We start from the raw sequence: 27294 nt of genomic DNA on the forward strand, positions 1-27294 counted from the left end.
CTCCACGGACCTGACTGCGGGCACTGAGGGAGTTGTATGGATAAACAGGGCAAGTAAGGGAGTGTGGTAATAAGTGGGGTCAGATCACACACGAAACCCATAGAAGGTGAGCCTTCAGAGACTCTGAAAGCCTGGAGTATTCCAGAGGTAGAGGGTTACAAGTTACATCTAGTCATAACTTGATATTATAATAGAAAAATGCTCTTAGGAAAAAAAAATACAATGTTCTCAGGTGGCCACCTGTGGTGATATCTTGCTTTTACAAATAAAGCCTGCCTGAAGATCAGGGAATGGAGTGTGCCACCAGCTTAACCATAGAGATCTAGAGGTCTGTCAGACAGACAGGAAGTGAGATGGCTTGGTAGAGAGAGAATGCTAAGATCCCACCAGAGCCACCAACTTCAAATACTGAATTTTTTGCTCATCATCATGTTTTAGCATTATTTTCAGTGCCACATACTATATTTGATAAGTGGTGAGTGGAATGCCCCTTTAAAGCTGTTTCAAACCTGGATTAAAACATGGGCTGAAGTGAACAAATTGCATGAACAGTCATGATAGCTTTGCTGTCTTGAAGACTGGCTTCTTACCAAACTGTGTCATGTGAATCCACCATCCCCTAGGGTGGTTTGACCTTGACCTTTGCCTGACTCACACTTGAGTTTTCCTTTTATGAGGACTCTTGAGCATAGTGAATGACAGATACTTTAGGGTGTGCATTCTGTTTCCAGGTATGCAACTGGGTGAGCAAGCATGTTTGGAAGGCAGGCTGAGTTGGCACATTTGCTTTAAGCTTTTTGGAATCCTGAAAGAGTGTGAGGTGAAATGCCAGCACATGCTCTGCTCTCCTGGTTTAACCTTAGCTCCAGTGGTTCACATGAATGTGGCTATGCTGCTTTACTGATAGTTGAGTTTTGAGCAGATGCCTTGAAGATGTTCAGTGTCTTCAAAGAACACCCAATGCACTCCTCCTTTTGCATGTAATTCCCTATCAGGACTCAGTGTGTTACCATGAAGGGTTTCAGTGGGCCTTTACTCGGAATTGCTGTTATCATCTTTCTTAACCACCTAGTGTGGAACAGTTTACATAATACAACAGCATCATGAATTAATACAGTGCTGAAATGGTACAGTCAGGGTGGTTCATTTGTCTAATTACTGAGTATTTGAAGTAATACCAGCTAGCTCTATAGTGGTAACGGGCATATTTAATTAAGTACCAGTAAGGTTTACCATGATCTGTCCCTTATCTACCTTCTCACTCTTCTCAGATTTGCATCCTAATTATTTTCCAGTTGTAGTAAACCCCTTAAAAGCTAATGCCTCACAATACAGGCAGAGAGAGACAGGGGTTCCCAACAAGGGTTCCCTTCTATCTATTGCTTAGTTACAACCTCTTGCTTAGTTACCTCTTCTGTCACCTCTTCCAAACCTAGACTGGTTCCTCCTGTTTGGGGTATTGGAGTGCCATATGTCTCCCTTTGTGATGTTAATATACAGCTTTGTTTAAGCTACACTGACTCTGATCTAAGAAGGTCATGAACAGTGTGAAGAAACAAGCTGAGGGTTTGGTCACATGTGTGTCCCTGCACTAGCTGCCTAGTTAGTCTGTGTTGTTTTGTAAATGACAATGCTAATTTATTTTGTTTGCAGATTCCCCAAGGTGAGGACAGAAGGAACCAAGCTGATCAGCCTGCCATTCTTCCAATGCTGGACGACCCCCCAAAGCCAAATGACCTTTCTAATTCCACCTCAGATGCCAAAACAGGGGAAAGTGAGCGACAGCCCAAAGAAAGCTTTTTTCAGTTTCTTGGGAACTTATTCAACATCTCAGGAAAGTCATCTCTTGGGGAAGTTAAACAGTCTTCTTTCAAAGATGACCAGGAGAAATCTGAGAAAGATCCACAAACTCCCAGTGGCCCTCCTGAGGAAGGGATCCACAGGGAGAAGGAGATTACTGGCTGCCCAGTGAGGATTCAGGTACTTCCTGTGGAAGAACAAGAGTCCAACTCCTCAGAACTGTCTGACGCATTTTCTTTGGATACAACACAAGACAGCGAACAGGAAACCACTGATACGCTAAAGTAAGTTTGAAAGTTATTTGGGCAAAACACAAACATGAAAAAACCTTAAACTTTGGGACCTAGCTTTGTAAGCCTGGGTGGGAATCCTCATTAACTGAAGGACTTGAAAAAGATGTTCTATACTGTTCTTCACTGCCAGACCCCAGATATGATATGATAGTGTATATTCTCTACATGGCCCAGGGCCTTTTGTGCCCCTTTTGGGGTAGTGCTAACACTTTCTGGTGCTAAGTTTGTCTTAGTGGAAGAATTATCTTCAAGATTCCCTCGCATGCGTGTTTCCTACTGGGAGGTGCCACTGTGTCAGGACAGACAGTGTGCTCCTATGTGCGTCTGAGTTAACTAATGGGCAGGATTTGTATCCCATTACTTCACTGGCTTTTCTCCTCTGCCCTGTCTCTCTACTGGCTTTCTTTCTCTTTCTTTCTCTCTCGTTCTTTCTTTTGTTCTTCCTCTTCTTTCTTTTCCTCCTTCTTTTTGGTGGAATCAAATTAACTGGGTTAAAAAAATGAATCAATTAAATCAGCTATCTTCATGAAAGTGGATTTATGACCCTCTTACACATCTCTAACAAAGTAGAGTCTTGTTTGAATTTAAGGAGCAGTTCAACACTTTTTTCTTCCTTTGGTTAAATAACAGGTATAAACTTGTTTTTTTCTTATGTTCAAATATACTAGACAATATTTTCTATCCCTCATATATTGTTGTGACTGTGTGACTGTGTGGCTTTTGCTTTTCTCCTTGATTAAGAATTTCTCTGTTTGATGAAGAAATGTGTTAAGCCTCTATCCCATGAAACAAAAGGACTTTACTGAGAAATAGACAGTCCCTGTGGCTTCATGTTGGTTAATTTCTGTTAACACTTCTGTTTTTCTCAGGTTCATGGTCATCATGACAAGCTATTTTGTCAAGTAACCACCTTTGTGAGTGGTGTTGCTTTCCTTTACACCCCACAGTTAAAAGCCTTCCCTACCTCAAAGGAGAATGTGCTTAAGCATGTACTTTGAAAGGAAAAAAAAGATTGCTTAAAGGGTAGCTTAGTCATGTTTTTCCAAAGTCAGTTATTAAGTACATTTTCTAAAAGACAAATTCTTCTTTGCAGGCTGTTGGAATGTGCTTTGATAAACGATATATCTTGGGCTGAAATAGCAGGTGTATCAAATTTACCCATATTGGAGCACAGCATTTAGGCACTGAGTCGGCATTTACACAATGTGCTAATGTCTTGGACATTGATGCCTGTTTTTGTAAATACTAGTAGTCTCTTAGGATTTTACTTTATTCCTGTAGTTTGGAGGATCATATATGTTTTTGGATAAAGAGTAAGCTGCAGATCACATGTATAACTACATATATGAAATCCTCATTTCTCTGTTCAGTTTGTGAAAAAAGAACTTTTTAGCATTAGTTTTTTTTTTTCTTTTTCTTTTTTTTTTTTTTCAAGACAGGGCCTCCCTGTGATTTAGCCTTGACTATGTAGATCAGGCTGGGCCTGCCTCTGTTCCCAAGTGCTAGGTGTATGCCACCATGCCCAGATAAAGTCACATGTTTTTAGCAGCTCTATTTTATTTAAAAATAATGGAAAAATAGGACCTTTTATGGTTTTATCATTATTTAGTTACATTGATTCTGCTGTAACTTATGAAACAACAGTATAGAAAGTAGACAGTGTTGGCTGACTGATCCTTAAATCATGTTGGTATAGCTGCTCAGAACCAACACCACTAATTACAGTGCATAAAGCCAGGCTTTCGACTTTGATGTTCAGTGCTTTAAACGTGGCAGTTGCTTCAGATAATGAATGCACACATGAGTTACAGATATGTAGCATTTCCATCCAGGGTGCTGCGGAAGATTTTCTGGTTAGAATTTTAAGCCAAGGCATTAAAATCATCATAGTTGAAATTGTGCAGAAACTCCTAAATATAATAAAAGTGTAACACCAAATCCCCCCCTCAACACTCCCAGACCATACAGGACATTGTTATTGTAAGTTTGTAATTATTGTACAGGATAAAATGCTTTGAGATCTAGTTCAGACAGAGCTGGTTACAAGTTATCTCCATTTGCTATACATGGCAGATAAAGTTCTGATTCCTCTCTATTATTTCCTGTTTCATTGGCATCATAAACATTCATTCCTTTGGTTACCCATTGCTGAATTTGGGTCATATTTTGGAAAATGGCTGTAGACTACTGATAATAGGTTTTAAGAACATAGTTTTATAAGTATATTAGTATAGTTTTAAGTAACACTATTACTTTGAAAGAAAAACCGTGATAGTAGCTGTTACTTATCCTGACATCTAGATTTTAGTATGTTGTTCTGAAAGGTCCTTAAACTTTCTGAAAAACTTACATATGCCAATATGGGGTTTGCCAGTAACACTACCTTTGTTTTTGTCTCTTATTTTATGAATATATTGAATATCCTTCATGAATATTCAAATATGAATATTTTGGGTAAGTGTGACTATTTTACCCACATGCATGTCTGTGCACTATGGGCCAACCTGTTGCCTGCAGAGTTCAGAGAGTGTTGGATTCCTTGGGACTGGAGTAAGGGTGATTGTGAGCTGCCATGCGGATGTGGAGAATGGAACCAGGATCCATTGCAAGAGCAACAAGTGTTTTTTTGTTTTTGTTTTTGTTTTTGTTTTTTTAAAGATTTATTTATCATGTATACAGTGTTCTGTCTGCATATATCCATGCAGGCCAGAAGAGGGCACAAGATCTTATTATAGATGGTTGTGAGCCACCATGTGGTTGCTGGGAATTGAACTCAGGACCCCTGGAAGAGCAATCAGTGCTCTTAATCTCTGAGCCATCTCTCCAGCCCGCAACATGTGTTCTTAATCACTGTGCCATACCTCCATCCCGTTTGTGACTTCTTAAATTTTCTTACAAAGGCTGCCTTATCCAAAGTCAGGCTTTGTTTAATAACTCTTTGGTCCAATCTGAAACTCATGCTGTATGGAAAGCCACTGCTGCAAGGACCCAGTTTGGTGAATTTATAATGAACAGTAAAACAAATGAATGGAACAGGCTTTTTTTTCTTGTCTACAGTTATGACGTGGTAAGATTTTAGGAGCTAGCATTTATATGAGGTGAAATAAACTTGTTCAGCTAAAATTTAAAATATATGTGAGAAGATAAAATTTAAGATGTATGCTGAAGTTTTTATATGTTGAAGGAGAGGCACTTGACTTTATCATTGAGATAAATCTAGCTTTAACATTGCTTTAAAACTGACAATGAACTATATTTTTAAAGGTGTTGGAATACTAACTAGATTATCCACTTTTCATATGAATTCTATAATAAGGTTTTAGATTAGATAGGTATTGTCTGAAAAAGCCAATAGAACCTATAACCAATATGTCCACCACTTACCTTTATATTCAGGGTCCTACATTTTAATATAAATTCAGAACACTTTGATATCACCCTTAAGAATCAAGATATTGGGGGCTGGAGAAATGGCTCAGTGGTTGAGAGCATCTGCTTCTCTTGAAGAGGACCTATGTTCAGTGCCTAGCACCTAGCTCCGGTGGTTCACAAACACCTGTAACTCCAGTTTCAGAGGGATCCATGCCATACTCTGATGGTCACAGACACCTGCATTCGCATGGCATACGTACATACCTTCAGACACAAAAACATACACATAAAATAAGTAAATCATGAGACAATCAGTCTGAAGTAGATGCTTAGCATTTAGAATAATTACTAACCATGCATTAATTTACACAAGGCACTACAAAAATGCTATTTTCTAGATCTTTTGTCAAGTCTTTAAATATGCTGAGCTCATGATGCACCTTGTCCCCTCTGTTAGTTCACAGAATGGCGAGGAAAAAACTTCTTAGCTCTTTATACCTTTAATGTGGTAAATATTGCAGTCTGTGAAATTGAAGGTCAGAGGTAAAATGTCCATCTTTGTAGAAGGGTTCAGTTGGTGGTGGAGGTAATTTATGAGCTTCATTCATAGAGTTTAGGATTAAGGTCACTTTCCCTTTCATGATAAAATAAGAGGCTAGGAGTGGTTTTTCTAGGGGCCTGCAATGCAACCTGGCTTATATGTCAGCTTAGAGGTAGATTCTTCACAGCAGGTTCAATGGTGAGAACATCAGGAACTTTCTGTAGTTGGGTCTCCAGTCCTTCTAGAACTCCATTACGATGTCTGCATTCACCCAAGCAATTTAGTACTTATTACATGTTGAATATTTAAACAAAACAAGACAATATGAGTAGAAATTGCTAAGAATTCTGTCATTGATTGAATTAGTGCCTATTCGTTGTTAACTCTGAGTGACACATCTTGTTTTTCTCTAAAACTTCTCTAACTTGCTCGCACAAAAAGTCACCATTCAAATTCATGTGAAAAATGAAAGGCATAGATGCTTGCCCTGATATTCTAATTTGTTGGAGAAATCAGTAATATGTACACTTAGTGGTACCAGCATTAGGGGTATTTGGGGATTAGAACAAGAACCCAAGCCTTGTTTTTCATTATGTGTTCTTTCTATAACCCACAATTAGAAATAGGTGTGCAGTGAGATTAGAAGGAACAGTTCCGAGGAGCTCAGACATTAATGCAGAGTTGATTAATTGCAGGCTGTTTGTCAAATCTTTACTGTTTTTTGACAAAACAGATAAATTTGAACTAAAATTTCTCGAATATTCTGTAAAACTTATAGCTGAGACGTGGTATTTGAAGGATATACTTCACAGTTGCTGGTGTACTGATACTGATTGTATCGCTTGATACCATGCTGCCTCTTTTTCACAGAAAAGACACTGTTGGTAAAGCAGAGAAGCCTTCAGTAACATATGCAACATATCGAGGCCCCACACATATCAGGAAGTATTTGAAGCAACAGACTGTGTTGGAAACCGTGAATCACTTAGACAGAGAAGATGAAAGCTCTGACTCAAGTCCACACACACACATTGGCTCTAGAAGTATAATGGACACTGTGATGGCCCCATTGTCATCAGCCAGCAAAGAGGTAGCCACAAAAGGATGTTTGCTTGGAGGTCCCTTAGAAGTCTCTGGCTATAGCCAAATAAATCTCAACATGGAAAGCCATCTGGAAAATAACCCAGAATTGCAGAACATTGCCTCATCTAAGACTGTTGTAGATAAAAATAGCTATGGAGGCTCTAGGAGAAGTTGTGCCTCCCCTTCTTCTGTGTCTAACCCCAGCTATGTTGTTGGGAAATCTGACTCACAGACTGAGAGTAGTTTGGTTTGTTCATCATTGTTTGGAGGAAGTAAAAGTAGCCAAGTCCCTTGTCCAGAATTTCAGAGAGAAACTGCAACAGAAAATACGTTGAGAGAAACCAGCTCCATGATAAGTGATGGCATGTCAATGTCAAGAGAGGGACACGTTGGGCCCCAGAGACCTGCTGTTTCTGATTTCTGTGGTAAATCTGATGGGAGTGACAGTACCAAAGTGGAAAGTACAAATTTGTCAAGTCCAAATAAATCAATTAGGCATGAAGATACACTGTTGCCAGAGAGTAAGTGTTGTGACAAGCCAGCTGCAGATAACCCATCAAGGCGGAATGTCAGTCACACCAGCATTACTGCTCTCCAGGGACATGCTGTGACAGACTCAAAACTTGTTAATGAAGGAAAGAAGTTACCTGCCCAAGACTCACAGAAAAATGTGGTTTCAGAAATCATGCTAGAAGCAGTAGGCGCCTCAGGGGTTGAGCCTACAACTTTAAGTAATATAAGAGCCCCAGAAGACAAATTTGAGTCCTTACCCAAAGACACTGAGCCACTGTGTGAAACAGAAACCAAAAGGCTTGGTTTGGTGCTGCATGTCAAAACTCACAGTGGGGGAAAAAATCAGGAGGACCCTGGTTCTGTAAAATACTCCAGTGACTCAGCAGTCGTAGCAAAACTAGAAAGTGAGACTGCACCTAACGTGAATTTTGAACCTAATAGAAATCCTACTTCAGACTCGCCTCTTCACATAGAGAATCCACAAAAAGCCAAAGTTTTCCCTGATGCCAAGACAGCTCCTAACCTTGACTGCAAAACTGCAGATTGCAGGACCTCGCCCCCCACCTTTGTTTCTGAGATGGACATGCTCTGCAAGTTGGATTTCCCTGGTTTAAGGAGGGAGAGAGCTCTGTCCAGTAAAACTGGACAGGGCAACATTCACTCCCTTAGTGAGTGTCAAGATGTGGGGAACCATTCTGAGGCCGCAGACAGGGAGACTCATGCTCTTTGCCTTGGACATGCATCAGTAATCACCGAGGCCAAGGAGACTGTTCCTGATAGATGCCGGTTTCCTTTAGGTCCTGGAACCATTGGCACTCACTTAGCTGGGGTGGATCTATCGGACTTGGAGCATGGAGGGATCTCTGAGGACCACAAGTCTGTTCCATCTCATGGCTGTAAGAAAGCAGAGTCCTCAAGCACTAAGGCAAGTAGCACCTCAGAGAAGTCTGATTCTCTTTCCTTGGAAACCCAAACTGCTAAGATGTTACTCCAAGTAGAGGCTGACGCTCAGAGCAGCTTCCCCATTGCATTGAATTCTGGTAAAGGAAAAGCCTTGTCCAAGTTGCCTGTTTCTCAAGCAGAACCCAGAGACATTTCTCAGGACAAACTTGCTTTTTCTCAGTTAACAGTTGCAGGCAAGCTAACTAAGACTGTTTTATCAGAATTAAATTCTCTAGAGATTGAAAAGGACAAAAATGGTCAATCGATGGATCACAAAGAGATGAAAGAGATGTGTTTAGGTGGTGGCTTTGAAAAGAATCACCGGGTTGGGGTGTCTTGTGCCTCTCAATATCACAGTGTACAAGAATCAGAGGTAGACACCCAAGATAACCCTGCTTCTCTTCTCAAAAGCAGTCAGCCTGGGATTGTACCTCTTGGTCCAGAGGAGGAATCCACGGGGCACATGGCACAGAATTGTAAAGCTAGCATGTGCGTAATCAGCCCATCTTTGGCTATTTGTAGGACTCGAAAGAGTTCTAGTATCTCTGAAATGGAAGAACCGAGTTCAGATAATATTTCTCCAAAGTTCCAAGAAACCGACAGCACGCAAGTATATTCATCTTTTCTGGGTTCTGATGCCTGTTTGGAGAAAAGCGTGTTTACATCTGAGGACGGTAGCTCACTCAGTGTGCCTTCTCTGCTGGGACCAGAAGGGGAAGCCTCCTCACACAGAGAAAACGCTAATTTCCTGCGTGCTGGTCCTGGTGCTGCATCTTCTTCCTCTTGTCACTCGAAAGAATACAGCACAGCAGCTGTAAATCCACATGCTCTCCCAAGTCATTTTGACTCCTTAAAAGTTACTGTAAACCTCACGTGTGAAGGTGCTTCTGTTACTGACCGGCTGGGCCATAAAAGTGCCTACTTGGAATTAGAGACGCCTAGTCCAAAAGGGGCAGAAGTGACTCCATGTCACGGATGTTTAGGGAGTCAGACTGAGAAGGTATCTCTTGCTTTCCCAACTACTGCCTGCTTTGACAATCCCATGAAGGCAGAGACAGGAACAGTTGCTGGGGCACCAGTGTCAGTTAACAGCTCATGCCAGCAGTGTTCTGAAGCATCTGCTGATCTTCAGACAGAAGCAAGGAGAAGAGCACATGACCAACTTTTACTCAAAAGTGGTTTACTCTCAAAAGCTGATAGATTGCTTGAGGAGATTTTCAGTTCTGTCAGGGAAGAACTGAAATCCAAGCACACAGTTGGTACCTGCCAGGAGCATCCAGCAAAAGACTATGTAATGAATCCAGGTACTGTGAAAGAAGATATCCCATCAGAAGTGGCGTTAACGGGGATCCAACCAGAAGAGCACGTGGATGAGAAGAGTGTGGAAAATATGTCAGAAGTCCAAGAAGAAGAGAAGGACAGTGTTTCACCTGCAGTTGGTGAGACAAGTCTCCTTTTAGATTTTGATAGAGTGAATTTTTCTTCCTTGTTAGAAGACCAGACCACAGAATTAGTCAATGAGGTTATTTTTGCAGTCCAAGAAAATTTGACAAGTGATATTGAAAATACCTGGGCTTCTGAACCTCAGGCTAACACTGCAGAGATTCTGAACAGTGGTGGCATTAAACCACATGACATAGTTAGGGAGTTCTTGGTATCAGAACAGGCAGTAAATCAAAGCACGTGTGAAATTAGTGACAATAAAATATCAGGCAAATTCTCTTCCTCCTCCATAAGTGACTTAGTTAGTAGCACCAAGTCAATTAAAGGAAGAGAGATCGTTGCCTATCAGCAGCCCCCAAGTTTTAGAAGTGGAGCTGGACAGTCTGATATTATAAATTTGCAGAAATCAGAGACTGTTTCACGAGCTGAAGACTTGCTCCATACAAGGTTAGATGATGGAGCGAAGCCACACTTATTTGTCAGTGAGTACTGTAAAAGGGCAGCAGAAACAGAGTGTGTGGATAATCACAAAATGGCAACAAGAGATGCTAGAACTCTTGCATTAAGTTTCAACTTGCCTCTATTTGCAAGTGATGATACCCATATGCCTGGCACCTCCAAAAGCAGTTTGTCTGACAGTCTTGTGTGCGTATCTGAAAAAAGTTTGTCAGGACATAGTAAAAGCACACCCCTTGCAATGGCAGACTTGGGGAAAGCACACAAAAAGGATAATGAAGTAAGTGCAGGGAAAATCGCGCTTATACCTTCCATGTTAGAAATGGGAAACATCAGTAAAAGGGATGCTGAATTGAATATTATGAAACATGAAGCAGCCCCTCTTATGTCACATAAAGAAAAAGCATGCAAAAAGGATGCTGAATTGAACACTACAAAAGCTGAGCCAGAGGCTGGCATTCTTACAAGGGGAGGTGTATACCAAATGGATGCTCAGGTACATGTTGAAAAACCCGAGGAATTACCTGCCACTTTGGGAATGGAAAAAGCACATAAGATGGATAGAGAAGGAGACACTGGCAAACCTGAGGTGATGCCTGCTGTGTCAGAAATGAAAACTACCCATCAAAAAGATGCTGAGGGTGACATTGTAAAGACTGAGGTGACACCTGTTTCAATGGAGATGGGAAATATTTACCAGAAGCATGCTGTAGGGGATGTTGGAAGCACAGGGGTTGCAGCCGTTATGTCAGAAGTGGAAACTATCTACCAAAAAGATGGCGAAGGGATTCCTTCCAAGGAGGAAGTGACGAGTGTTGCATTAGGAACAGAAGACACGTACCAAAAGGACGAAGAAAGTGATGTTGCAAAGACTGACGTGGTGGGTGTGGCACCTGTGGAGTTAGAAACGGGAGACATTTGCCCCAGCGACGCTGAAGGGGATGCTGACGGAGCTGAAGGGACGCTCATTCTGTTAGAAGGGGGAAATATTTACAGCAAAGACACTGACAGGCTCAGTGGAACGACAGACAGACCTGTGTTGGAGATGGAAAGTACTTACCAAACGGATGCTGAAGATGACCTTAGAAAGGCTGAAAGTGTTGCATTTGTGTTGGACATGAAAGACACGCACCTCAGGGCAATGCATTCTTCCGTGGATATTTTGGGGGAAAGAGTCCAGAGAGATCTTGAACAGTCCAATGGAACAACTGAGCGTGTGCCTTCTAAAATAGAAATGGAAGTAACAGCTCCAGAAGGTTCTAGTGGCTGTATTGAGAACCCTGAAGTGTCACTTCCAGAGGTAGCCGTCGAGAAATTCAATGGAACAACAGCAGAGGTGACCATGACACCCATGGAGGTCATGCTTGCTGCCTTGGAGAGTGAAAAAGGTCCTCAAGAGTACATGGAGAAGAGTGGTGAAGAAACGGAAGAGCAGCCTAGCGAGAGAAAGGAAGGACTAATACTACACGATGACAGACTTGCTTCACATTTCCGGGGATATGAATCACCTACATTAAGTAAGGATTACGAGGGCTACCCAGCCTTGGCAATTCCAGATTTTCAAGAGGAGGACACAGGAGTAGGGTTCCACCAAATAAAGTCTGTTACTACAGTATGCAGCAAGGAGAGAGATGTGGATTATAGTGACGAAAAGGAAGAGACAAATTTAGCCTTTATCTCTCAGGATGAACCAGAAAACTTGTCCTTTACCATCTTGTACGAGGAGCCCCTTCAGGAGGAGGACAAGTACGCTGGCACAGAACTAAGAGAAACACGCTCTGTTGTGTTCCCTGACACCTCCTCTAGCAGCATGCCTGGCCTAGCATGTGAAAGGTCTGAGAGCAGAACTGACCTGGTCCATCACTTTGAAAAAGAAGGTAAACTGGGTGAGGCCTTCGATGGAGACAATTCAGAAATGTTCTTGTCAGTGGAAGCCAAAAGGTACAAAATTTATCCCTTAGCCCTGAGTCCCATTTATGAGGATGACAGCTCACAGGAGGACGTCCTATCCAGCGAGGTCTCTCCTGGTCACCATGGCTCCACGAAATCAAGGGAGAGTGCAAACCAGCCTTCGTCTGTCCTTTCCCTCCTGCAGTCGGTGTCAGAACGCTTACAGAGAAACTTTGATGGAGATGACAGACAAGTGGCCGAGGATGAGGATGAGGAAGCAGCAGCAGCTTCGGGGAAAGGGTTGAGAGTTGAAAGGAGGGAGCGTGTCACCTTCCACTTGGCAGATCCTTCCATCACCTTTTATCCTGACGATGAACAGGAAAGTGCTGGAATCTCCAAGCCCTATGAGGAGTGCAGTGAACCAACGACCTCCAATCTGCAGCTCGGTCTGTGGCCAGAGAAGGTGTCACTTCTGCAGAAATCGGATCTCACATCTAAGTTGCACTCCTCCCTGAAAAGTGCCTACCATCAGTACTTGCAGACTTCCAGGACACATTCCTTGGAAACGGGAACCAGATTTGTTAGCACCTTTCAGGAACCAGTGTCCAAATACTTCCGCGTCCAAGACCAGGCAAGCAGACTGAGTCCGTATATAGAGGTAAGTTACTGTGATTTTTTTTTTTTTTTAAATAGTGAAGTAGAACTCTCGGTAGTGAGACTATCTGCAGGATTATAAAGAAAACCTCTATGTTGGGATGAGCACAGTAGTGGAGGCCTGGAGTCTTGAGGGAGGATAAGACAACACAATTGCAAGTTCTAGGCTAGCCTGGCAATTTAGTTGGGACCCTGTGTCAAAATTGCTTACAATGTAAAGGCCCTATTATAGTGATTTCGAGTCTTTGGCTAATATTTCAGTGTAAAATGAAGTGGTAATTTTCTGAATTCCTCAAGTTACTTTGTATAGTAAAGTTCCTACTTCCCATTTAGTGTATTTATTTATATGTAATGAAAATTTCTGTTCCATAACCTTTTTACCTTGTTGCTTAGCCACGCCCCCTTTGGTGAGGTGTTTCCCACAAAGCAGGTACTAAGCAGCCTAACGGGGAAAACCAAATAAAAAGCCATATTATAGCTGGAAAAATGCTTTCAAAGTCAATTAATGGTTTTCCTTGGCTTAGAAACATGTGTCTAACATGGAATATTCTTTGAACATGGAGCTTTCTTTGTTGGCATTGCCAATATCATGGAACTTTCTAGAGAGAATCCTCAAGGCCTGTATCTTGACCTTGAACCTCCTCAGTAACTTAGTAGTTGTTGGATACTGAGCAGTTACCTTAAAAGCCAAGATGATCTTAAAATAAACGATGGTATTAGATGACATGATGGTTTTCTGGTGCCCACTGCTAATGAAGTACAGCACCCCCTCTTCACTGGCACAGTCTATAGGGGCTCTTGTGTTTTCAGCTTTGTCTCCCCACTCCTGTCTTTTTTTCCATGCTTCCACCCTAAGGAACTGCCAAGGCGGTTTCTTCCTGGAAACCCCTCCACTGTTAATTACCCCAGTTTTTCACTCTTTAAAATCGACTCATTTCAAGAAGTCCTTTCTGAGCCTTGCTAGCCTTCAGCCTTCCCCCCACCCCCCCTTTGCTGGTGCCATGTCCATGTTTTAAACTGACCACAGCATGATCATCTATTTGTTCCTTCCCAGCTGTGACGTTCTCAAAGGCAGGAACATTATGTTATTTCCTTCTATATTTACAGTTTCTCTAGTCTATTGAAGCATGTATACATGCCACGCTTATCTAATAAGTGTGTGACAAATTGGGTTTAGAACTGTGAAGAATGTGACTCAGTGTGTGTATATATGTATATATATATATATATTTTTCCCAGTTATGTCTTAGTTCTTCCACTTTTACTTTTCAGAATGTTGACATACAAGCTCTGAGGTGTAATCCAAGGCCGGGGAAGGTAAGCATATTTGTTCTCTTGTGGGCTGAAACTTTGGTTACTTTCTGGCTTGTGGAATTGAAGACTGACTTAGTGGGGGTTTTTAAATTTTTTTCTAAACTTAAGGATTTAAGAACTCCAGCAATTACTTCAAACATTTGCTGTACTCATGCAGGGAATTTTATTGTTTATGTTCTAGGACATTTCCAACATTTCTGTGCATTCTTAAAATTAGTCATTATGCCCACCTACTTTACTATGTGTTACAGATGATAATCTATGATCTCCATGGAAGTAAATATAAACAAGAGGTCTACGGTAATGTTCCTGATGCTACAACATGGTCTTTCCCAAATGGGGCACTGATAAAAGTTGTAAGGGGCTGGTAAGAACCATTTTTGAAATGTTGCAACTTATTATTTAAAAATAGCCATGACTTCTTACAAGTATGTTCTTTGTAGTTTTTATTAAAGTCATATTCTCTTTCCTCACTTTACTAGGATACTTGAAGCATTATTAGTGTTTTATAACTTACTCCTTTTATTTACTATGACATACCATGTAGACTGTTTTTAGTGTTTAATGCCTGCAGTGGATTGCAAGACCTAATGTATACCATCAATGTCATTTTACAATTGCAGTATTATCTAAATAGATTTGCAAGTCAAATTGAATGAAGCATGGCTTTGAAAAAATGAGTTCAGAGTTGTGGGAAGTTATGGAATGTGAAGGCCACATGGAGTTATTTGTAGAGTTGACATGCTCAACAACTCAGGAATTCGTAGTGTGGTCTAAAAATGAGGGAAACCCTCCTTTGTTATTATGGACACTGCCCTGTGGACATAGTGGAGCCAGAGTTTCCGTGTCTAGTGTTTAGGTTAGCCCTGGCCAGTCTATGGACTGTAAACAATGTGGTGTAGTGTTGTCTTCATGAAAGAAAATGGATTTATGTTTGTAGTACCCAGTGGTAAAAAAAAAAAAAAAAAAAAATTAAGACAGAAATGGAACTTGGAGTCCTTAAGTTATTTTATATAAATGTAAGGTTTTATGTATGTCACATTTTAAAATATATTTGTGCATAAATGTAATTCAGGCTCTATTGTGATAGTGTTTAGTGTTTTAAATTTTATTTAATATTTTTCATTTCATATGTAAGAGTGCTTTGCCTACATGTATGTAGGTGCACCACATACATGTCCAGTGCCTGTGGAGGTCAGGGGAGGGTGCTACTGGGATTATATATGATTGTCACCCATCATGTGGGTCCTGGGAACCGAGGCCAGGTCCTCTGCAAGCAGCCAGTGCCCTTAACTGCTGAGCCATGTCTCCACCCCCATCCCGTTTTCAGGATTTTTGTTTGTTTGTTTGTTTTTTGTTTGTTTTTTGTTTTTGTTTTTCAAGACAGGGTTTCTCTGTGTAGCTTTGGAACCTATTCTGGCACTCGCTCTGGAGACCAGACTGGCCTCGAACTCACAGAGATCCACCTGCCTCTGCCTCCTGAGTGCTGGGATTAAAGGCATGCGTCACCAATGCCCAGCTCTGTTTTCAGGATTTTTATTTCTAATTTTTACAGATATTTTTTACACTTAAATTACTTTGTAGTATTATTTCAAAAGGAACCTTCTATGCTAATGGCAGGAGCTAACCTAGCTTTACAAAATGCATATAGCAATCTGTGACCTTCTCAGTACCCTCTCTCTTAGAGAGGCTGATTCATCAGCCCCTTGTGCTTCTGTTTGCTCAGCTGGATTTTATATGAGAAGCCCCATTTCCAAGGTCAGAAATGCGTGTTGGAAGAAGGGGAGAAGGTGTTAAATCGGGACTGGCTTCATCAGAACAAGAAGCACCCAGAACGAAACTTTGTAATGGGCTCCATCAAACGTGTCTTAAAGGTAATGGAGCTGCTCATTTTCTACTGTTTTTATTTTGATTTTATCAAGTGCTAAAGTTGTCCTGTGACCTAACAGAGCTAAGAAGTAGTTGCTAGTGTACTCATTTTTGTATTTAAATTTATGCATATCAAGTGTTTAAGCAAATAACTTAAACCAAATTTATAAAATTTAATAATTTAAGATGATAACTAAAAATGTATATATCTCTGTATATCTCACAGATATAATGCTAAGTATAAACACTGTAGGAATCTTTAAGGAAAAGGTAGTTCCAAATCTTTTTCTAACTTAAATACTGCTACTCAGTATGACTGTGTTACATGTGTGTTTGCCTGTGTGTGGGCAAGTGTGTATATATGTGAATGTGCTCGGACATGTTAGAGAAGAAGAAATTGAGAGACGGAGTTGAAGTGTTGCTGTTGAATCTTCTGTTAGAAAGTTATTTAAGATGAGTGAGGTCTTCTAGCACAGACATTGTAAGAGAGCCTCTGTAGCAGGCTTTCTTTTAGTATGCTAGCCAGCTCCCAAATAAAGACACAGAGACTGATTATTAGTTACAAATGCTCAGCCTTGTCTTATGCTAGTCCCACTGGCTCTTATAACTTAATTTAACCTGTTTCTCTTCATCTGTTTTTTGCCTCAGGACTTTTTACCTTTCTTTAATTCTGTATGTCCTACTCCGTGGCTGGCTGGCTAGCTGATGCTCCCTGGGCATCTCCCTCTCTTTCTCCCTCATTCTCTCTCCTCTAAAGCCTAGATTCACCCTCCTACTTATTCTGTCTGCCCTCCAGCCATGCCTATCCCTCCTCTGCCTAGCTGTTGGCCATTCCTCTTTTTACTAGACCAATTAGGTGTCTTCCACAGGCAAGGCAACAAACACATCTTTACATCATTAAACAAGTGCAGCATAAACAAATGTAACACCTTTATCTACTTAAAGTAATATTCCACAACATACACAAATGTGACACATCTCACATAGTTAAAGTAATATCCCACAACAAGCCTCTGCCGTGGCTTACAGGAGGCAGGATTATTGATAAGGGCAGACCTCGGGTAAGAACAGGATCTCCTCTCCACATCCTCAACATGTAAGACATGAATCAGTGTAGTAAGTAGTGTGGTGACCATAGATACGGAGGGTGTGTGTGTGTGTGTGTGTGTGTGTTTCTGTGTGTCTGTGTGTGGAGGGGCTGTGGGTACATATGGGGGTGGGACTGTGTGTGTGTGCATAACAATAGTCATGAAGAGAATAAGGTCATGAATTTGGGAGGCTGAGCACAAGAGGAGTTGGAGTGGAAGGAAGTACCTGTGCCTGCTCATGGGCCTGATGGCTGTATTGGGCAGTGGGAATAGATACATTGCAGGCTTTGAGCCTTATCTTGGGTTGCTTGAAGTCTGGAGAAGAATTTGACTTGGGAAGTAACTTCTAGGGAACCCCTTGGACACACAGAGAAAAGGCCCCTCACCTGAGTAAGGTGGTATCTGAGTTAGCATCTTGAACAGGTAAAGAAGAATTAGCATGGCAGACAAGTGAGTCTTGGCAGAGCCTCTTTGGTCAAACAAGGTGGTGAGCATCCATGGTTCCATGGCACTGCAGAAAGATGAACAAGGCAGAGAAGACAGTGTCTTCTTTCATTTGGGGAACTAACTGTGACAGTGTTTGCAAAGCCAATTTAAGAGGTTATTTAATTATCTAACTTAGTACAAATTTTCTGAAATGAATCATTAGTGTGTAGTGGGAATCGTTTAGGATTTGCATAGCTTGCGGTTCTGTGACATCCTTGTGACTGTCAAGTAGCACCAGGCCAAGCCTAGTGGGGTAAAATAGTGAAGATGATTTGGCAACCAGCTACTCTTACAACTCTACTAAATCAAACAAGAGCATTCGATCAAACCAATTTAATCTGCTGAGCATAGAAATTTAAATGCATATTCACACATGGCCCTTTGCTTAGAACATATTTTAAGAAAAAAGTGAGGTGTGCTCTCATTTTTTTGTGTCACTTTTGTTTGTTCAGTGAATCATTCTTTTTTTGGTTGTAGTTTGGTCAGTCACATCTTCAACAGACCAACTTTTAGTATTGGAGGAAAATTAAACTCTGAAGCCTCAAGCAGAAAATGCATAAATACTTTAGAAAGTAAAACTCAGGCATGGATCTCCTTCTTCTCCAGCTGTGACAGAGCTCAACATAGGGTTAACCTTCTTTCTCCTGGTGGCATTTGCCCTGCCTAGACTTGTCTTGTCCAATGTTGTCTTGTTTCATCAGATTTCAGTTGCTCTCCTCTGACCTTAAGGTCCTGATTTAATGATGTCTTCACTTGATTGTGAACAAATGCAGCAGGCACCTTCAGCGTTCAGCATGCATTGATTCTATTTAAGGTCATTGCTTGTAGCCAACGAAAATGATTAGGGTAGGGCATGACAGTGCGGTGACTCCAGTGTAGTCTTTTCTGATAGCAGAGCCAGATTTTGTAAGTTTCCTTGCATTGTACATTCATTTCAAAAGTATGATCTTTTCATTTTGACCAGAAATCACTTGTGTTAAAGCTGACATTAATGGACCATGGAGAGTGATCATTGTTAGATTAGACTGAAGACATCTTGTGTAAGATAAAGAAAAACTAATTATTATTTTGTTTACCCTTTTGTTAACTATAATTCATTCTTACGGTTTCTCCCCATAACCTTGATTTACGAATATTAATTATTATGAGTCTTCACCGAGATACATTTGCAAAATGTGGCATTAGTAGAAAAAGTGTTGAATGAAGTCTGCACACTTTGAGTCATCTGTTTATCGTTGCTAAGTTACCATAAAGGCACATCTAGTTGTAAGAGTTTGGCTGCCTTTGCCCATCAGTAATTATACAGAGTCTTGAAAAGACGCTATTTTTGTGAATACTCACCCCAAAGACAGCTTAATGAAAACTATTTGAATCACCGCAAGTGAAACTTGGACTTGTATTGGAGCTTGAAAAGCTCCTCACGTCTGTTTTCATCTTTCTCTTGAGCCTTATGCTTTGGCTGCTTTGCTGTTTCCTTCTGTGTTACTGTAGACATGAATGCTTCTTAGCCTTTTCCCTTTTAAAGTCCACCACCCAGACATTGTTTGGGTAACACAATGCAGAGGAAACTTGTTTGTGTGAGACATTTAGTTATGTATTCCGAGACTGTACCTCTGCTCCCCAGGGGACCATTAAGACAGCAGCATTTGAAGTAGCATTAGCAGCTCTCTGTTATCAACAGCACACCACAGACCCTGGAAGATTGACAGGTGACTGTTCTGGGTGTTTCTGGCTAATTGTGAAGTGAAACTCCAGATGTAGGTGGACTTTTCTATTTTAAAGGCCACTTAAATTGTGCTGCTTTACTTTTAATGCAACTTAGAGCTTATTTCTGAAAAGGAGATGTGTACATTTACTTGCTTTCAGATGTATTACTGAAAGAGAAATGTCCCCAGTTTATATGTCATAATCATGCATGATAAACATCCCCTGTTAGCACTTTAATAGTCTGTTTATAGTGAGAATCCTCTTTACTTAAATTGTGTCATTTTTGGAAAGACAATTGTGGTAACACATTTTGAATAATACAATCTGATGGGTCCCTAATTCTCTAACATAGCATATTCTAGTTGATTCTTAAATTATTTCATTTATTAATGAGAGTGATTGAGAACTCAGTATGTGGAATGTTTAAAAAATTTAAAATAGCAAAACCTCTAAAAGGAAGTTGTCCAGCCTGCAGTTAGTGGCGTCAATGATGATTATTGCATGTACTCATTTTACTTGTATTTCAGATGTTAGAGGTGAGAATTATGTTACTGAAACTTGACTTTTATGACTTAAGCACTCGAGTATCTGGGGTTGTTTGTTTGGGCAGAATGGTGTATATAGTTTTGGAAAAGGGAGAAATGATTGTGATTCTAATTCCTTAAGAAATGATCCTTTTTTTTTAAACTGTCATTCAAGAGAATATCAGAGATTATAAGAGATTTCCCTTAGTAAATAGGGCTGTCTCTTGAGGTGCATTATGACCAGAATGTATAAAACTTCCAGAGGCCAATGTGGGGGTGTGTCTGTAGAGCTCTGCAGAGTATGGCTCTTGACCCTGTACAAAACCAAAGCCCAAACACAATCTGTGTATTGACCCAGGGAGTGTTACAGAGCAAGCAGTCTTCTCTTAGAGGTTGGGGGTTTAAAGGTTCTGTCACCTGATTCTTTGTTGTGAGCTAGTTATTATTGCCGTTTGCAGCAGAAGCGGGAACAGATTAAAAAGAGCATGGCGAGTGCAATTTTAGAGGAAGGCATGGCAGTGGGTGGCTCATTTTTAAAGGCGGGGATAGAGTCAGATTGCATAACACCTTTTATCATCAAGCCAACTTGTCCTGAAAAAATAAGAGCTCCACAAGTGGGAAAACACATTTCCTCTCCCCTCACCTCTAGTTCCTTCTCCTTTGTTGATGTAAATTAGATAAACACACCGGGAGGGGCAGTGCCTCCCCTTATTTATTTTTTATGTCCCCCAGGAGATCAGCTTTTATTTAAGTCCCTTCCTCCCTTCAGGCTTTGTTATGCTCCTGAGAAGGAAGACTTGCAGAACTTTGGCACTCAAACCCTTTAATAACTGAGCCATTCTTAATAGGACAAGTGTTTTAAAAAGCGAAGCAGAGAAAAACAGAAAAGAAAAGTTAACAGTAATTTTTCCAGCAACATTCATATGACTCCTGAGAAAAACTTTGTTTAAAAATTTGCTTAAGGAACACCCTTGTGTTGTTTGATGGAGAAGTCCCAGTGCACACTGAAGTCATTGTTACCATGTGTCCAGGGTGTTTGGAACACTAGCCTGTGTGTCTCCAGATGATTTCAAAGGCAATTTTTCTTTTCCAGGATTGCATTGTTCCAGAGATAGAGCTGTGCCCACAGTCTGACCCTGGGTGCTGCCCGGTCTACATACATCGAGCTGTGCGCAACCTGGAAGAACTGAACATCCCCAAGTCTGCATCCTACACTGTAAAATCAGGAGTGTATGTGTCAGCTCTTCTTAATTGCAGTGATTAATGGCCCCCAAAGTTTACTGTTTTGCTTCATGTTTCAGTAGATGACATACGGTTTCTAAAGTTTTAGTTAGTGTTGTTTATGCTTCCGGATACCTAAGAAAGGCTACTCCCTGTTTTAAAACAGATGGGTCTGTCCTTCTTTGGATCCAATTAAGGTTTTGATGTATGACTCCCAAGAGTGAGTACAGAATCTCCAGCCTTCTTGATAGATGGATAGTGTTGTCTTTTTTTTTTTTTTTTTTTTTTTTTTTTTAATGTAATACAGTTTGGGACTGGGAAATAAAAACATGTCTCTGACCTAAAAATTTGGACCCTAAATGATGCCTAGCTTGGGTCAATTGTTGATCCTCCCTCAGTACCAGGCACATTTGTGTTTTCCTTCCCTGTTCCTGAAAGGCAAAGGTGGGTCATTCTCACCTTGTTGATGAGTGATCTATCCTGGGGTGCTAACTGGCAAACAAATTTGCTCTTTAGTATTGATTTCTAACTTAGACTCTGCTTACATTAAAGATGCCACATGTTTTAGGTGTTAGAAAATTCTAGGCCAGAAATTAATACCCAGTACACAGAAACAAGCCGTAAGGTAGAGAGTACATGAATGTGAATACTTAAGAACATGTTAGCCTTGTTCATTGTATGCTAATTACCTTGGTATATTTTATTAGTGTAATTCTATCATGGAAGATTTTGATAGCCCCTTTTCCTCCTATAGAGCCAAACTGAAGTATCATCATGCTTTAACCAACCATTTGTACCTTGTCTAGTTGGCTGGCCTACCCAGAAATTAATTTTAAGGGGCAAGCTACCATATTGGAGGAAGACCAGGGGCTCTTTGAGATTTCTGCAGCAGAAATGAAATCACTGCATCCTCTCCAAATGGTAAGCACATACAACCGGAGGCTCTCTTCTCCAGCACCCACATGTGCAGATCAAACATTGTCACTGCTGAGAGCCCTCGGTCTCAGGACATGAATACGTACACCACTGAATTGACACACTGTACATTGTGTTTCTTCTCACACTATGCAGGATGTTTGCCTTTACTTTGAACCGTGGCAAGCTTATCACAATACATACAGTTTTTGAAAATTAAGTATTCCATGCAATTTTAAATATTTCATAAAATCCAAAGTCTGTCTTGTGGATGCTCGTTAGAAAATTAGTTGTAGAATATTGTCTCTTCCAGTTTAACAACAGATAGTAAACTCAGCATTAATAATAAATTGGTCGCTCTTTCAGTGTTTACCATCATAAAAATTAAATAACTGCCTGCAGCATCTCTGTGGCAAACTTACTTATTTATATTTGAGGTGCAAACTGTTTTAAGTGTAGGCTGTGTGCTAGAACATGCTTGGTTCTATGCCTCGGAAAACAGAACCACGGACAAATGCGGAAATTTGAAGAAACATGACAATGCAGAATAGCATTTTAACACATAACATGATGCAGTCAGGGCTTTGAGAATGACCGCTATTTCTGTCTTGCTGTTACAAGGGCATATTAGGTATGATCAGCTGTGGTGGAACTGGGGGGAGGAGGTGTAGAGATGGTGCAGTGGCCTAATTTAGAAAACCTAAGTGGTTCTAGGGGATGCGCTTGGATACAGGGCTTAGAAATCTGCTCTGCCAAGAGTATCTTCTGAAGCTGTTAGCAGTTCCCCTCTTCTGTTTAGGAAACTCTAAGCTGCAATTACATCTGTAGTTGTTTGTGTTTGTTTAAAGATCCTTGAGTTCTGATCTGAAAGCTTTCAAAAAATTTCTAGCCCGTATCTGTTGTAGATCAGTCTGACTTGGTTTTGATTACTGTAGGGTTCTGAATTTACCATAGTTCAGTTTGACTGCTGCATTGTCGTAGCTAATGAGATTTTTGTAACCTACACATAACTTTGTTACTTCCCCCCTTTTTTATGTATTTACATTGTCTTTAAATATCTTGTCTGTAGGGCGGACTGAAAGTGGAAATGCCTATGAACTTAAAGGTAAGTCTTGAACTGTAGGCTGGCTCAAAAGGTTGGCTGGCTCTTTAAGTATTTTGCTATATGACAGTTTATGTGACTCTGCACTACCCAATGAGTGGAGACTGCAGTACTTGTTAGTGACTGTGTAGAAGGTTTTCTGAGGACTCGTGCTGTGACTGTGAATGGGGAGTGTAGAAAGTGTGCAGAAATGGAGGTCTGTGCTGTCACCTCCCACAGACCCGCCCAGTGTCCACTGTCAGAAGGAAGGTGGCGGGTTTGTTTTTTGTTTGGTGATGGAGGCGTTGAGATGGAATCTGGGTACTCACGTGACTTCAAGTGAACTCCTCTGTGTGATTTGAGAATGATGCTGCAAAAGAGGTGAGTGCAGACACACAGCCAGCTCCTGTTGGATGGATGTCAGCTTGCAAGTTTGAGTGCCTGACCGGGAGCATAGCGGCTGTGACAACTGGGTGGTAGAAGTGATAGGATCAAGCACATTATGTGAGGGAGAAAGAGTTACAAATATGTGTGAGGGAAGGTGGGAAGAAAATCTGTCCAGTGGTCAAAATGCAAACCGCCTTCAAAGGTAGGAATAGCCTCTCCAACCAGATCTCCAGCCCTCCTCGATTCTCACAGAGTAGGATCCAGGGCTGCCAGTCTCCTCCTTTTCTCCACATCACAAGTTAGAGAATCGACTGCCATTTTCTCAGTCACACGGATGGAGCCTTTGAGAGCTCACAGTGTCTCAGTGCATCTTGTGCACCCTGACTGCACCCTGGGATCTTCTGAATTTTAGGAATCCATCAGCCTAGTCTCCATCCTCAGGTATACTGTTCTGATTTTGAAGGAGGGCAAAAGGTTGCCAAGTTTCCCAGGTGACTAAAAATGCAGCAAAAGGTTGCAAAGTGCTGATGTGACTAATGAGGGCAGAAGTCCCCGTGACACTCTCCGTGTGACTCCTGCTGCAGCTTGTAAAGGAAGGGTGGTGAATCACAGGGCGATGTGTGAAAGGCTGAGCTGTTCTAGGGCATCTGCACTGGGACAGGTTGTAGGCCTCTATGAGCAGATTGATGTTTCATAAGGAATCACAACTTGCCCATCAGGAATTAATTAACACTGATGATGTCCTGAGAGCTGCTTTATGATTACTGCTTTTTACTTAGCTTGAATATCATATGCAGCAAGTACTATGCCTGAATAAAACTTTATTGTATGTATAATATAATATTTATATATCTTAACTCTGTTACATATGTGGGATTATTATATAGCTTCCTAAGAAAAGTTAGTGTGCAGAATCAAGATCACTATTAACATATTCTTTCAGTCTACAATGTTACAAGTTTTGTTGTTGTTTCTTTTTTTTTTTTAGAAGTGAGTTATAATTTTTGAGCGGGGCATTGGTGGTGCACGCCTTTAATCCCAGCACTCAGGGAGGCAGAGGCAGGCAGAGCTCTGTGAGTTCGAGGCCAGCCTGATTACAGAGTGAGTGTCAGGATAGGCTCCAAAGCTATACAGAGAAAACCTGTCTTGAAAAACCAAATAAAAAAGGAGAGAGAGAGAGAGAGAGAGAGAGAGAGAGAGAGAGAGAGAGAGAGAGAGAGAGAAGTAAATGAGTTATAATTTTTGTTTAATTTTATATATTTAAGCCTAGGGATTTTCGACCAAGATCTTTGGTTTTTGGTTGCATAAAAATTCTCCCATTAGCCACAGGAAGGACCAAGGGTGAGGTGTGGAGCGATGAGTTACCGCAGCCATACCTTTAGAGGGCACTTGAAAGGTGAAAACAGCACAGTACAAAGAAGCCCCGTGTGCTGCCAGCTCTCTCCTGCTGTCCCTCTGCCTCCTGCACTCCAGATTTGAAGGAAATGTCCAATTAGCAAAACACTTGAGTTTCCAGTCATTTCCTAGTTTCAGGAAGTGTACTGCATTTGCATTTAAAACTTCACATGCTACCTTTTCAGCAAATATCAACAGCTATAAAAAAGCAGCCGTGTTATAAGAAGCTGTATTTGGGTTTTGAATTCAGTAGGTAATTTAGTTTTATGCACGGAAGCTCCAAATGTTTCTACATCTTAAGGGGTATGAGGGGGATCTGTAGAGAATTCACAAGAGTGATGCAAAGAAAATTCAAGAATCATCTACACGGCAGTTCAACATACACAGTGGTCCTAGCATTTGGGCAAACAGAAAAATGTAGCAATCGCCAGGTACATGAATGTGAGAGAAACATGAGAAGAAATGATTGACCCTAAGGATGATACTGGTTCATACATACTGGGTGGATATCAGATGCTGGTTTATAGTGTAAAATTATTTTAAAAAGCAGATCTTGCATCCTGTTGATGGTTGGTCTTTAATGCCACTTAAGTAATTTGAAGTCTACCCATGGTACACGTGTGGTACTCATGGTAATATGAGCACATTAAATAACAGTTTCATGTTTTTCAGGTTATCCTTTATGAAAAGTCTCACTTCCGTGGACATACCAAAGAATTTAGTGAACATGTAGACTCTGTCCCTAAGGTTTTAAAAATCGATAAGGACTTCCGTGGCATTGGATCAATTCGTGTCATTGGTGGAGTGTGAGTGTTCTATTTTCAATACATGATTTATTAGACTACTTTTAAAGATTAGCTCAAACAATGTGTTAAACAAGACAAAAATCAGCCAACCTTAACCTGAAAACCTATCTCCTTTCTGTAAAATATTACACAAAATATATAGCTTAGTAGTAATTGGGCCTACTTACTGGTTTTAAAGAATTTGAAATAGAAACTATATTGTGTATTTAATGTAAAATTACAATACCTAGCTTTTCTAAAGCACCATAGAAGAATTACCAAGTGAATTTCTACTTTTTCTTTCTTTCTTTCTTTCTTTCTTTCTTCTTTTTTTTTTTTTTTTTCAGACTACGAACTTGGGGGAAGGCCTCGCTTTTTAATCTGCTATTCTGTTGACTAACTTATGTTCTAAGGGCCTTGTTAGTGAATTATCTCATTAAAGTAATAGAGGGAGCCTTGTGATCTCAAAGTCAAGAGTGTTGACATTTGTGGTCTCGTGTCCGGAAGCATTTTCGATGAAACCATCCAAATCCCACTGGATATGCAGGGGTTGTTGCTGCCACCCCAGCCTCGATCAGCATTACCCCCCAAAAAAGCCCAAGGAAATTTGTGACTAGGCTGGTCTTTGCCTCTCTCTGGGTTTTGTGTTCTGTGGGACTAAAAAGCACCAAGCAGAAACTTTGCTCAAAGCTGATTGGCTGTTGAGAAGCCCATGCTGGGATCCCGAAATATTCTCATTCACACAGTTTCATTGTAGTATCAGGCAGTGATGTAACATCATATAACTTGTTAATGCCCCTCTCGCAAATGATGCCTTTAAGATAGTTGTAGGCGTGAAGCTGTCTACAGTCACCTCCAGTCCTTTGTTTGTTGTTTGTGATGCACACCAATGACTGCCACACCAGTCAAATGAGAATAGAGGAAGACCCTTAATACACTAGCTAAGGAAGTCATGTCAATACTTGGTTTGGTATGCCAGTAATAATTTCATTACTTATCCCTAAAGTAAAAGCATTACTTGTTGTTTAAAGGACAGACACAGTTTGGGTAAACATGTTCTTACTATGTTATATTCATTTGTAATGTTGGATGGTTTGTGGACACACATGCATATTGTTAAAATGTTGCTATAGAATGTTTTTGTTTTTCTCCTCCTGAGACCTAATGTTGTCCCCCGTTAGCTAGGTGGATTTAAAACTAGTTTTCTGCCTTAGAAGAAAAGTTAGCTGCTAAAATTTAGTGCAATGAATTATTTTCTACATTGCTTAAAAAAAAAAAGTCAAATGGCCTGTGATAGAGAATACAGACTTAGAGTTTTATGTGAGAGTCGAGAAATGACAAGGTAACGTGATTATTTTCCACCAGTTTTCTCATTTCTTGGGCTTTTTAGCTGTTTCCCTTTATGCATGGAGAGTCTGGTCCTTCTTCATCCCTGTCCCACCCTGAGGAATCTGAGGGCACTAAGACTGACGATCTTTCTATCTTGCTGGGCGGTGGTGGCGGCACACGCCTTTAGATCTAGCACTCAGGAGGCA

The 27294-nt window shown here is 40.8% G+C and overlaps 1 protein-coding gene across 2 annotated transcripts in view; it reads left to right on the forward strand.

Annotated features, from left to right (window-relative positions):
* Crybg3 (crystallin beta-gamma domain containing 3) overlaps positions 1–27294 on the forward strand; it is a 104163-nt gene that overhangs the window by 31786 nt on the left and 45083 nt on the right. For both annotated transcript variants that reach the window (XM_035444432.1, XM_027412443.2), the window contains exons 3-11: positions 1654–2084; positions 6877–12991; positions 14260–14304; positions 14553–14668; positions 16028–16175; positions 21069–21205; positions 22003–22117; positions 23181–23216; positions 25647–25780. In XM_035444432.1, coding sequence (XP_035300323.1) covers positions 1654–2084; positions 6877–12991; positions 14260–14304; positions 14553–14668; positions 16028–16175; positions 21069–21205; positions 22003–22117; positions 23181–23216; positions 25647–25780 — 7277 coding nt within the window. The remainder of the gene's footprint in view (positions 1–1653; positions 2085–6876; positions 12992–14259; positions 14305–14552; positions 14669–16027; positions 16176–21068; positions 21206–22002; positions 22118–23180; positions 23217–25646; positions 25781–27294) is intronic.

Source organism: Cricetulus griseus, chromosome 4 (assembly GCF_003668045.3).
Source record: "Cricetulus griseus strain 17A/GY chromosome 4, alternate assembly CriGri-PICRH-1.0, whole genome shotgun sequence".
Classification (NCBI taxonomy): Eukaryota; Metazoa; Chordata; class Mammalia; order Rodentia; family Cricetidae; genus Cricetulus; species Cricetulus griseus.